The sequence below is a fragment of the Lepidochelys olivacea genome (assembly GCF_965140295.1).
Source record: "Lepidochelys olivacea isolate rLepOli2 genome assembly, chromosome: 2".
Classification (NCBI taxonomy): Eukaryota; Metazoa; Chordata; order Testudines; family Cheloniidae; genus Lepidochelys; species Lepidochelys olivacea.
The window spans coordinates 147,363,750-147,377,577 of NC_140412.1; the positions used below are offsets into that span (position 1 = coordinate 147,363,750).

Sequence of the window (13,828 nt, forward strand, 5' to 3'; positions counted from 1 at the left end):
TTCAACGAGGAAAAGGAATGGTTTAACCCAATTTTTGTGCTGTTTCCTGTGATGAAAGAGGTAGGAATTCATCTCTTTCTATTCCCAGTCTCCACAGCTACAGTTGAGCATTCCTTTTCCTCGTTGAATAGAATTTTGTGTTCTGAAAGAAGTCACCTTCTGCCTGATCATGAGCATATCATGAAGGACTGGAAGTATCTGACACATGAGAAGCCACCAAAAATGAATGTACTGCATTCGAGAAGTTCATTAACAGGGTTGTGCAAAATTACAACAAGAAACCAAGAAGGATGTAGATATAGTGCTTCATAGTAGGCTTGTATAGCCAACTTTATTTTGTGTGATGATTTAAAAACATGAGTTAAATCTAATAAAATGGTCATGAAACATTTTTCAGTTTTTACTATGGTGCCATACAGCTCACCTTTGCCCTAACAGTCCTCCTCCCTCCCCCTGTATTTTTGAACACCTCCCCTAATCTAAATTTCTGTGGAAAACACAGCAGTGAAATATTTTTACTGTGCGATACTTGTTTATATCACATTCTGTCAACTACAGGATTCAGCATCAATTATCCTCCTAATGTAAATAGCAGGGTATGTTTGTTTATTTTTCTAGGCTGCTTCACTGGCTCATTTGTTCACGGGAGTAGCATGAACCTCTAAAGAGCTATTCACCTCACCAAAAACACCACGTCAGTTCTTCAATAGAACTCTTTGCCTCCCCATTAAGGTTTGTCTGAGTTTGAGATCCTCAGTAGCAACAATTATAATCAACCTATGTCATGTTTCATAGAGATCATGAGCACTTAACCAGCTGCAGGCTCAGTTATGGCTCTAAAGCTTGAGCAATGGCGGGGAGGAAGAGAAGGTGGTGCATTTTCCACCAATGGTGGTAGGAGCGTGTTTGTGCTGGTGGAAGTCAGGGGAAGTCCTGGGGCCACAAGGAGCACTGTGGAGTGAGGGTTGCCCTCACCAGTACAGGATATATGTAGCAGCATACACTCCACACAGTGCATGGCTCCTCTGGGGTGCTCAGTACAGCTGGCAGTGCCTTCTGCCCCTACCCGTTTGCCATCAGGGTATTTAGGCAGCAGCAACATTAGGGCTTCCACATGCATGGGAGTGTTTGGGGAAGGGAAAGGACTTTTTGGCCCTCTTCTCACCTTCACCACCACTAATGCTTCTGTGTGATGGCAGCCATATTTTGACCCTGTAAGATATGGATAGGAACTGCTTCTGCCAGGAAAAATTCCAGGTGACCATAGATGGTCCTCAGTAAGGGAAATAGGAAATCCAAAATACTTCTCTTTCCTTTCCTTTCTATCCAGCCCCCAGAGAATAAAATATAGCTTCATGAAGACAAACCCATCTGGCTCATCTTTACCTTACAGACTTCAAAATCTCTTTCTGAACAAGCCCTTTCATCTCCAATGAGATATTAACCCAGGAGCTTGCTGGAATCCACATTTGCTTTGATCAGAAACCTCTCTCAGTCAAGGCAACAGGACAAGTGCATTGCTGCCTGTGCCTGCCTGCTGAGTTCATGAACTCTAATGGTCAGAGACTGCGAACGCTAAGGAAATTAAGAGTTTAAATTATCCTCCACATGTCCCAGGTTCCACTACAATGAATCTAGGCAGGGTTGTTTAGAAGCTGAACACTTTATGCTTCCATCCCACACCACTGTCAAGTTTTAGCATATTAGGACAAGTCAGCACATAAGAACAACCATATGTATCAGTAACTGCTAATGGTAACAATTCACTACCTCTCCAGGCAACAGGTAGCAAATTCCTACAGATATAAGGTGCATGAGACTGATATCTGTAGGAATTAGCTACGTCAGAGAGCACTGCTACAGGTAGCACATTCCAACAGATATTAGTTTCTTACACTATAAGGTGTGTGAAACCGCTATCTGTAGGAATGTGCTACCTGTAGCAGCAACAGTTCCTACTTTGCTAAAAACTGCTATCTGATGTAGAAAAAAAAACGAGGAGTACTTGTGGCACCTTAGAGACTAACACATATATTTGGGTATAAGCTTTTGTGGACTAAAACCCACTTCATCGGATGCATGCAGTGGAAAATACAGTAGGAAGATATAGATATAGAGAGAGAACATGAAAAAATGGGTGTTGCCATACCAGCTGTAATGAGACCAATTAAGTAAGGTGGGCTATTATCACCAGGAGAAAAAACCCTTTTGTAGTGGTAATCAAGATGGCCCATTTCAACCAGTTGACAAGAAGGTTTGAGTAACAGTAGGGGGAAAAATTAGCATGGGGAAATAGTTTTTACTTTGTGTAATGACCCATCCACTCCCAGTCTTTATTCAAGTCTAATTTAATGGTGTCCACTTTGCAAATTAATTCCAATTCTGCAGTTGGAGACTCGTTGGAGTCTGCTTTTGAAGTTTTTTTGTTGGAGAATTGCAACTTTTAGGTCTAAAATTGAGTAACCAACAATTATTTAGCTGGGGATTGGTCCTGCTTTGAGCAGGGGGTTGGACTAGATGACCTCCTGAGGTCCCTTCCAACCCTGATATTCTATGATTCTATGACCAGGGAGGTTGAAGTGTTGAAAAATCTGACTGATTTTTGAATGTTATAATTCTTGATGTCTGATTTGTGTCCATTTATTCTTTTGCGAAGAGATTGTCTGGTTTGGCCAAATATACATGGCAGAGGTGCATTGTTGGCACATTGGTAGATGTGCAGGTGAACGAGCCTCTTTTGGTGTAGCTGATATGATTAGGTCCTATGATGGTGTCCCTTGAATAGACATGTGGACAGAGTTGGCAATGGGCTTTGTTACAAGGATAGGTTCCTGGTTTAGTGTTTTTGTTATGTGGTGTGTGGTTGCTGGTAAGTATTTGCTTCAGGTTGGGGGGCTGTCTGTAAGTGAGGACTGGCCTGTCTCCCAATATCTGTGAGAGTGAGGGATTGTCCTTCAGGATAGGTTGTAGATCCTTGATGATGCGCTGGAGAGGTTTAAGTTGGGGGCTGAAGGTGACAGCTAGTGGCATTCTGTTACTTTCTTTGATGGGCCTGTCCTGGAGTAGCTGACTTCTGGGCATTCTTCTGGCTCTGTCAATCTGTTTCTTTACTAACTCAGGAACCTATCCTTGGTCGCAATTCTCCAACAAAAAAACTTCAAAAACAGACTCCAACAAGAAACTGCAGAATTGGAATTAATTTGCAAACTAGACTGTATGGCAACAAGTACTCCTCGTTTTTTTGTTTGTTTGTTTGTTTGCTTGTTTTGCTGATACAGACTAACATGGCTTCCACTCTGATATCTGATGTAGCTAATTCCTACAGATAGCAGTTTCACACACCCAACAGTGTAAGAAACTGCTGTCTGTAGGAATTAACTACACCAGATAGCAGCTTTTAGCAAATTAGGACAAGTCAGCAAATAAGAACAGCCTTATGTTCTTGGTGATGTTGGGGGACTTCAACTACCCAGACATCTGTTGGGAAAATAACACAGCAGGGAACAGATTATCCAACAAGTTCTTGGAATGTATTGGAGACATTTTTTTATTTCAGAAGGTGGAGAAAGCTACTAGGGGAGAGGCCGTTCTAGATTTGATTTTGACAAATAGGAAGGAACTGATTAAGAATTTGAAAGAGGAAGTCAGCTTTGGTGGAAGTGATCATGAAATGATAGAGTTTGTGATTCTAGGGAATGGTAGGAGGGAGAACAGCAAAATAAAAACAATGGATTTCAAGAAGACAGACTTTAGCAAACTTAGGTAAGATCCCATGGGAAGCAAGTCTAAGGGAAAAAACAATTGAAGACTGTTGGCAGTTTTTCAAAGACAAACTATATCACTGCATAGGAAAGATAGGAAGTATGGCAAGAAACCACCCTGGCTTTGTTATGCTTATAAGAAGCAAATGGAATATTTTTCAGGGGGAAAGGCAATATGCCACATTTATTGGAAAGACAACAATTAGCATATGCATTTAATCACACTCAAACACACACACACACTGTCCAGCCAATCAGTGTTATAGTTACCAGTCCAGAGTCTGGATCAATCTAGCGGCCAGCTATGTTGAGCATGGGTAGGGAGGAGCAGGGTTCTGTCGGTCATGACATGATGCTCCAGGGAAGTCTTGGCAAGACAAATCCAAAGTTTCATGGCAAGGCACCCTGTTTATATAGTAATTTTCCTTCATTGGGACCAATGAGTTTTGCACCATCATGCTGTAATCAATCGCCGTTTGACAAGTGCTTGTTTTCTTAAATTGTTCTTCTAATCTTTTATCTTGTTCTTTCATCAAGTTTCTCAGGGAGTTACCCCATGCTGGTTTTGATTACAGCTATCTTGTCCCCATCGATAGGTGCCTGTCTCATCTTTAGAGTTGTAAATCTGCCCTTCTCCGACATTTCAATAGGGGCGTGTTGCAACCGCCTGGTGCCCTTGCCTCTGTCTTTGGTTCCTCCCTAGAGGGGAGGGATAGCTCAGTGGTTTGGCCTGCTAAACCCAGGGTTGTAAGTTCAATCCTTGAGGGGGCCATTTAGGGATCTGGGACAAAAATTGGTCCTGCTTTGAGCAGGGGGTTGGACAAGATGACCTCCTGAGGTCCCTTCCAACCCTGACATTCTATGATATGATTCTATGAACATCTGGTTCAGTGATGGCTTTCACACTTCTCTCTTAACACACACATTCTCATTCACACCCAAAACAGAATTGATTTACACAGAACATTTTGAACGGGAACATCAAGTTGCAATGCAAAAGAAAAACAATCATTGCATTCTTTTACTTATTTTAAAATGCTAAACCTACAACAAAGTGGTGACCCTGAAAGGTTTGTTACTGCCTTGAAATCAGTCCAGACACAGATTCTGGCTGATGCATCTGTACCAATGGCCCATTAGGCCACTCCTTTCTGCTATTCAAAAAGGGTGGCTGGCAGGATACGGTCAAATCATACATCAATATATTTAATACAGGCTACATTATTATTTTTTATCCTTCATTCTAAATTATACAAAATACAAACATAAAATCCTACTACTACAGCTTAACCAGGAGATCTTCAATGATCTAAAAATCAAGAAAGAGTCCTACAAAAAGTGGAAACTATGTCAAATTACAAAGGATGAATATAAACAAATAACACAAGTATGTAGGGACAAAATTAGAAAGGCCAAGGCACAAAACAAGATCAAACTAGCTAGAGACATAAAGGGTAACAAGAAAACATTCTACAAATACATTAGAAGCAAGAGGAAGACCAAGAACAGGGTAGGCCCATTACTCAACAAGGGGGAAAAACAATAACAGAAAATGTGGAAATGGAAGAGGTGCTTAATTACTTCTTTGCATCAGTTTTCACCAAGAAGGTTGATGGTGATTGGACGTCTAACATAGTGAATGCCAATGAAAATGAGGTAGGATGAGAGGCAAAAATAGGAAAAGAACAAGTTAAAAATTACTTAGACAAATTAGATGTCTTCAAGTCACCAGGGCCTGATGAAATGCATCCTAGAATACTCAAGGAGCTGACTGAAGAGATAGCTAAACCATTAGCAATTATCTTTAGTTGCCCTTTTCTAGTATCCTGAAATCTCTCCCGTCTTCCATGACTTTTTAAAGTGCCAATCTATAGAAAAGGAAATAAGGACAACCAAGGGAATTACAGACCAGTCAGTTTAACTTATGTACCCAGAAAGATAGTGGAGCAAATAATTAAGCAATCAGTTTGCAAACATCTAAAAGAAAATAAGGTGATAAGTAACAGTCAGCGTGGATTTGTCAATAACAAATTGTGTCAGACCAACCTGATAGCTTTCTTTGACAGGGTAACAAGCCTTGTGGATGAGTGGGAAGTGGTCGATGTGCATAAAATTGTGTGGCATGACCTTCTCATAAACTAGGGAAACGCAACCTAGATGGAGCTACAATAAGGTGGGTGCAAAACTGGTTGGAAAACCATTCCCAGAGAGTAGTTATCAGTGGTTCACAGTCATGCTGGAAGGGCATAACGAGTGGGGTCCTGCAGGGATCAGTTCTGGATATGTTTCTGTTCAATATCTTCATCAATTATTTAGATAATGCATAGAGAGTACACTTATAAAGTTTGCAGCGATACCAAGCTGAGAGGGATTGCAAGTGCTTTGGAGGATAGGGTTAAAATTCAAAATGATCTGGACAAACTGGAGAAATGGTCTGAAGTTAATAAGATGGAATTCAATAAGGACAAATGCAAAGTACTCCATTTAGGAAGGAACAATCAGTTGCACACATACAAAATAGGAAATGATTTCCTAGGAAGGAGTACTGTGGAAAGCGATCTGGGGGTCATAGTGGACCACAAGCTAAATATGAGTCAACAGTGTAATTCTGCTGCAAATAAAGGGAATGTCATTCTGGGCTGTATTAGCAGGAGTGTCCTAAGCAAGCCATGATTAGGCCTTAGCTGGAGTATTGTTTTCAGTTCTGGGCACCACATTTCAGGAAAGATGTGGAGAAACTGGCGAAAGTCCAGAGAAGAGCAATAAAAATGATTAAAGGTCAAGTTTTCTAGACCTTATGAGGGAAGACTGAAACATAATAACCATTTTCAAGTACATAAAAGGTTGTCACAAGGAAGAGGGAAAAGAATTGTTCCCTTTAACCTCTGAGAATAGGACAAGAAGCAATGGGCTTAAATTGCAGCAAGGGAGGTTTAAGAAAAACTTCCTGTCAGGGTGGTTAAGCACTGGAATAAATTGCCTAGGGAACGGAATCTCCATCAGTGGAGATTTTTAAGAGCAGGTTGGACAAACACGTGTCAGGGATGGTCTAGATAACTTTGTCCTGACATGAGTGCAGGGGACAACAAAAGAGTGCAGGGGACAAACTGCTATCAGATAGCAGTTTTTTTTACCATAGCAGTTTCTTACAATCCATTACGTATCAGTAACTGCTACAGTTAGCACGTTTCCTACGCTACAACTGGCTCCAGGGCAGCGCGCTCCCGTCTCAGAGCTACGCCAGGCCAGGCCCCTGCCGCGCGCTCTTGGCCCTGCCTCCTCCCCGGGTTGTGGGTGTGGCCTACGTGGCGCCGAGAGTTCCCTTGGCCGGGAGTGGGACGGCGTTTGGTTAGGCGCGTGCGCGGGGCCGGCATGGCGGAGGCGCGGACGGGCTCAGGTAGGGCTTACGCGGGTCTTGGCTGTGACGGCGCTCCCCGGGGAAGGGCTGGGGACGGGACTTCGGCTCGGGGACCTGCCTGCCTGTCTGTCTGTCGAGCCTGCCCGTTGCGGGGTCTGGGGGCAGAACCAGCCCCGCCGGCGGCGCGGGAACCCAGATTGGCCGGCACGCGGCCCTGTGCGCTGCGCGAGCTCATGGCAGGGGTGGTTTGTCCGCGCGGGCACCAGCGAAGCCGCCTCCCCAGGTCTGTGCGAGCAGCAGCCTGCTCCTGGCAGGGCTCTTCTCCCCCACCGGGCCTTGCGCCCCGGCGCCGGGAGAGAAATGTTCCTGGGAAAGCATTAGGGGATCAGTGATTTGGTCTCCTAGAGCAATTTCTACGCCTCTGAGCTCGCTTCACAGCTCCTGCCAGCAATTTTTTTCCTAATAAAAAATTGTAGTCAAGTTGAGGGAAAAGTGAGTTTTTTCAAAGTTGAATTAACTGTAATTTTGCTGTATTGCAAAATCTTATCGGTGGGCACAAAGTATGATTTCACCATGTAACATAAGCAAAGACAAACAAATGCAAAAGTTTAGGAACACAATTATAAAACTGAGTATTTCAAAGTCTGGAATCTTCAGATGTCCTTATTCTTACAGCAACCTTGGTGCATAAGACAGTCCCTCTTCGTGATGGGATAAACGTTTGTTTCTAATCTAGTAAGTAGTGAGGTATTAGTGGAGGCCACTAAAATTCATTTTTAAATATTTGTTTTATTATCTGGGAATTTTATCTATATGAGGGAGTGTATGTGTGTGAGGTGGTGGGTGGAAGGAGCAGGCCCTGGGGGGTGGGGCAGAGGTTGGGGGGCGGGGGTTGTATTGCAGAAGGAGACTGACTCATCCTTACCACACAGCAGGAGATCCTGACCCATGGGACTGGGCCTAGCTCTCCACTTTTATTCCTAGGGGGATTCTGCATGCCTGCAGAAAATGTACAACCTCCTCCCCCAAATTCCTGTGCTTCCCTGCAGAAAACAATAGGGAAGCAAAGGGAACCCGTGCTGGGGGGGGAGGGAACAACCATGGGTGCAGGTTTTTTTCAGGGGTTGCTCCCCCAACAGAGGCGAGGCATGGGGTTACATGCCACTGCCCCCCCTCATTTCTGCAAGCATAGAACTGCTAAGCTGAAAGAGGCTGCTGCTGACTCTGCAGCTGAACGCCACCTCTTAGGTCCTAGTGCCAGTGGTGCTCCCCTTTTGCATCCTGGGAGCCTTCCTGTTTTCAGTGCAACCGTGAGTGTGGGTGGTGCGGCTGGGTAAGGGGGGTGAGGGGGTAAAGGGAAGGGATGGGGAGGGGTGGAATGGGGGAGGGGAATGGAGAAGGAAAGAGGATAGGAGAATTGCACAGGGAAGCGGGAGCCCAGCATGTGGCATCTCCTAGGCAACAGCTGGGGCTCCCTCCTTCAGCAGGCCCATCGAACCCTTACCGTGACAAGCCCTACACTTGGACCCCTCCAATGAGCCCAGACCCCCCATCCCACTCATCCCCAAGCGGCTGCACCAGGACCCCCACCCCTTCAAGCCCTACTCCCCCAGCACCTGGACCCCCTACTGGGCCCCATCTCCCCACATCCAGCCACCCGCCACCTTCCCCTCCCGCGTGGCCCCCCCCGGCTAAGCCCCAACCACCTTCATCTGGATCCCATGGAGCATCCCATTGCTCCTGCACCCAGAATCCCCCAACGAGCCCCTGTACATCCAGATCTCCCACTGAGCTGCCTGCACTCAGATTGCCCCACACAGAAATCTCTCACCCCACATCTGTATCCCCCCACACTAAGCCCCTCTGCACTTGGATCCTGCTGGGCTGAGCCAGCCCAACCACTTCTGGGGCAGGCCCAGGGTGTTTCTGGGGCAGGCTCACTGCCAAGTCCCTGTACCCTGGGGCTTCTGGTGTTCTCCCACCTAAATATAGCCAGTGGCCTATGCTCCCCACTGCCATGCTGAAGCCACATTTATTTATTGACATATAAAATTTGCAGAATTTTAAAATATGGTGTGCATAATTTTTGATTTTTTGGTGCAAAATTCCCTCAGGAGTACTGCTTTGCAGCTTGGGCTTTTCGATGTGGTAGAGACGGGTGTAACAAAATCCAATGGCTGAAGTTGAAGCTAGACAACTTCAGACTGGAAATAAGATGTATATTTTTAACAGTGAGGGGAATTGTTACAATGGTTAGTGTTGATTCTCCTTCACTGACAACTTTTAAATAAAGATTGGATGCTTTTCTAAAAGATATGCTCTAGGAATTTTATCGACATTCTGTTGCCTATGTTATACCGGAGGTTAGACTAGATGATTACAATGGTTCCTTCTGGTCTTGCAACCTATGGATGTGTGGGGTGAGTTTATTTTATTTCATGTTAGGTGTTATTTTTAAGCTTTCTATGGAAGAGTTATATTGTATGTTCTGAAAATATTAGTTGTTATTTCTCTCCCTTTATGTTTTTAATATTATGTTGCACGTAAGTAGTTAGGTTGGTGTCCTACGGTCATAAAAAATGAAAGACTCTGGTGATGGAGGTAAAGCTCAAAATATTAAAATCTTTAAGCTGGACTATAAACTGGACAGAAAGCTGGCTAGATTGTCAGGCTCAACGGGTAGTGATCAATGGCTCCATGTCTACTTGACAACCGGTATCAAGCGGAGTGCCCCAAGGGTTGGTCCTGGGGCCGTTTTTGTTCAATATCATATGATAACTCCTGTCCTCTTCCTGTCAGTGAACAAAGGGATTAGCTAGTACAACTGATATTGTTCCAGTGTTGTGTTGGTCTGAAACCTGATTGGGGGTGGTCAAAAGCTCTTGTAATTTGGTATGATTGGAGATGGCTTTTAGTTAGTTTTTTTGTTAAATAATTTTTTTAACTTCTCCTATGCTCCTCTGGGGAAGAGGTCCTAGTGACTGTAGAAGGTCATCAGGTTCTGCTAGCTCTGTCTGCAAACAAATACATGAATTTGTTATGGTAATGAATTATTATGTTCAGAATTTTGAAACCTGAAATTACTACCCAGTTACCTCTTTTTGTAATCTGCTGGTTCTTATCACAAATTTATCTATGGTTGTTTCTGGATCATGGAGATTTTTTTATTCTTTTTGCTACAGGTGATATACTGTAGCTATGTGACATACATAATGTGACTGAAACACTATCATTGGCAGATAACTCTGAAACTATATAAAATAAGGAGTACTAGTGACACCTTAGAGACTAACCAGTTTATTTGAGCATAAGCTTTCGTGAGCTACAGCTTATGCTCAAATAAATTGGTTAGTCTCTAAGGTGCCACTAGTACTCCTTTTTGTGAATACAGACTAACACAGTTGCTACTCTGAAACCTATATAAAATTACGGTGATCGTGAAGGTGGATAGTCTTCAGAATCCTGTATGTTGAGGATGGATTCTCCTAAACAAAATAAGTTAATGTAGTTATTTAATTATTATTACCATACTGCTCATTTGGTATTACTCATTGTATTCGCTGACACTCAGTACTGCTTTAAAGGTGAAATTGTAAAAGGAAGATCTGCGTATTTCAGCTTTTTTTTATCACAACTGTAGCTAAAATGATAGTACCATAGAGTAACAACTATATTTTTTGCTCAAACATGAGAATTCAGGAATAGTCTAGAAGGAAGACAGGCAATCCTTGAGAAAGAAGTATGAAATAAAAAAGTTTACAAACCTGAAGATCCTGCATGTTCAGACATGTTTCTTTCCAACTCAGCTGCCTCCTGTGAAGGTACACTTCTCATGATGTTGTTTCACTCGGGCAACTAGGCCTTGCATCTCTTTGCTGCGCTGTTTTCATTTTGCACACATGCCTGTTTTTACCCATAGCAGAGGAACTTCATTAAAATACTCCCAAACTGGGTCGTCTTTACAGCCTGCTGCTATTATAGGTTTTCCCTTCTAGTTAGAGAATGGTATGGTAGATCTCAGATCAATGAAGGCTACACTCAGAAAAGACCTCAAGACTCCTGAAATATGCTGTTCAAACAGTTTCACTTTTGTTTCTAGTGCCTACTCCCTTCTCACATTTATCTCCAGACTTCTTGTCCAGATCTGTTCAGCCCCAAACAATCTTCTATTCATTGAACTTTTTGAAACTTTGCACTTTTAGAGAGAGGTAAGGGATTGACTCTGTGTACACAAATTTGCAGAGGGACAATAACGTTGTTGTTTCTCTCCTCTATGTATGTATGTATTTATTTATTTTTAAAACATTTTTGCTGTTAACAAGCATGTTATCTCTGGAGACTCAAATCCACAGTTTGAGAACTGCAAAACTGAGCATCTCTGATGGTATCTTCCAGAGTGAGCACTGAGTCCCATTGGGTAGATAGAAAGATTAACCTACATAATCTTTTCAGAAGCCCCTGAAACTCCATAAGATTGGGTCCCTAATCCATGAACTATTGGAACTCATTTACAAAACTTTTCTTAAACATTACATGAATATATTCTCATACTATAGAATTAGAATTTATAATCCCTATTCCATGATGAGACATTTTTGAACTATAATGTATGTTAATTAAAACTATTTTTAGATTGATTTTTGAGGAAAAAACCTGATTTAAATTTTAAAAAATCCCATTTTTAAAATCATTTATTTTTATCCACACTGCTAAATACACAATAACACAGACATTATCTTCCCACATGTCTTTTGAGGGTCATTTATTTTGCAGAATGTTTAACCCTTTCTAGCCATGTATAACACTAGTCTGTAGAACCAGTTCCCACTCGCACAGAGGGAAGGACTTCTACGCCAAGTTCTTCCTGATACCGAAAAAGAACGGTGGTTGGAGACCCATTCTGGATCTAAAATCACTCAAGAGATCTGTAAAGATACAAAGCTTCAAGATGGTTACTCTTGCAACAATAATCCCATCTCTGGGCCAAGGGGACTGGTTCTTGGCCCTGGACATATAAGATGCTTATGCATATCGCGATCCATCCATCCCATTGAAAGTTTCTACAGTTCGATCTGGTGCACGACCACTTTCAATACAAGATGCTCCCATTGGTCTATCATCTGCACCAAGAGTGTTCTCAAAGGTCCTTTCTGTGGTAGCCCCACACCTTTGCACAAAAGCGATTATGATATTCTCATATCTAGACAATTGCCTGCTCTAAGCACTCTCCTTCGACACTTTGAGGGCCACAAAAAAGACCATGGACTTATTCCTTCAGCTGGGACTATAGGTAAATGTCCACAAGTCCACAGTAGTGCAGGACAACATCTGGAATTCATAGGAGCCTACCTAGAAGTGGTAGCGGCCAAAGCCTGCCTTCCATCACAAAGATTCAACACCTTAGCCAACTTAATCTCAACGATCCAGGCCAGCCATAAGACCTCTGCCAGAAACAGTCTTCATCTACTGGGACATATGTCAGCAGGCACCTTTGTAATAAATCATTCAAGACTTCACATGAACTGCCTTCAAGGATGGCTCAGAACAGCATACGTACCAAGCAAACACAGCTGAAACAAACTTCTGTTGATGCCCCCATCTGTGGAAAAACTCCCTTGACTTGTGGAAAAACCCTCACAGTATCTGTGCAGGGGTTCCCTTCACTCAACCACCCCCAACATTAATACTGACAACAGATGCATCCCTATTTGGATGGGAAGCCCACATGGACACCCACGCTATTCAAGGCAAATGTTCCCCTCTCAAATTCACACTACATGTCAACTTACTAATGCCTGCTCATGTTTCTTGCCGCTCATCAGGGGCAAGCATATAGAGATAGATAGGTTTCACATAAACTGTGAGGGAGGAGCAAGATCACCTTTCCTGTGTGGCAAGGCAGTGAAACTCTGGAATTGGTGCATTTGCCACCGCATCAACATCTCAGCAGCTTACCTCCCAGGCATACAGAACGCTACAGTGGATGCTCTCCAAGGGAATTTTTCTCAGGCTCATGAATGGGAAATAGACCCTCCATTTTCCACAGCATATTTCTATGATGGGGAGTCCCAAAGATAGATTTATTCACCACAACCAAGAAAAAGGAGTGCTTCCAGTTCTGCGCCAGGGCTAGCTTGGGTCATCACTCTCTCAGAGATGCCTTTCTCCTACAATGGAGCACAAGTCTCTTCTGTGACTTTCTGCCAGTTCCTCTGATATCCAAGGTCCTGTTTAAGATAAGAAGAAAGAGCACTTATAGCTCTCATCTGGGCAAGACAAACATTTGTCCGCCAATCACTCTCCAGTTTGTTCCTCATCTCCTCTTTCAGGATGCTGGCCGGATCCATCCAATATACAGGTTCTCCGACCCAAGGCATGGCTCCTCAATGGTTTTAAATCTTGGAAATGACCTGCTCTGAGGATATAAAGATTGTGCTGTTACATAGCAGGAAACTACTCATCACACATATATTCAAAAGAAGAAGAGATTCCAGCTCTCGTGTGACTTGAGGCACATTACTCCTATATCCTCTCCACTACACTTGTGCTACATTACAGCCTACAACTAAAAATGTCAGAATTATCTCTAAGCTGCATAAAAGTGCATCTTGCAGCCATCACCGCCTTTCATCATAAGATAGATGGTTATTTTGTGTTCGCCTATCCTACAATAAGATTTCTGAAGGGTGTGAGTAACCTCTTCCCACAA

General features: G+C 43.2%; 1 protein-coding gene across 2 annotated transcripts in view; it reads left to right on the top strand.

Moving 5' to 3' along the window:
- Nucleotides 1-7,089: 7,089 nt before the first annotated feature.
- Nucleotides 7,090-13,828, top strand: part of NFX1 (nuclear transcription factor, X-box binding 1) — a 229,281-nt gene continuing 222,542 nt past the window's right edge. For both annotated transcript variants that reach the window (XM_084619772.1, XM_084619773.1), the window contains exon 1: nucleotides 7,090-7,158. In XM_084619772.1, coding sequence (XP_084475898.1) covers nucleotides 7,134-7,158 — 25 coding nt within the window. In that variant the 5' untranslated portion in view covers nucleotides 7,090-7,133. The remainder of the gene's footprint in view (nucleotides 7,159-13,828) is intronic.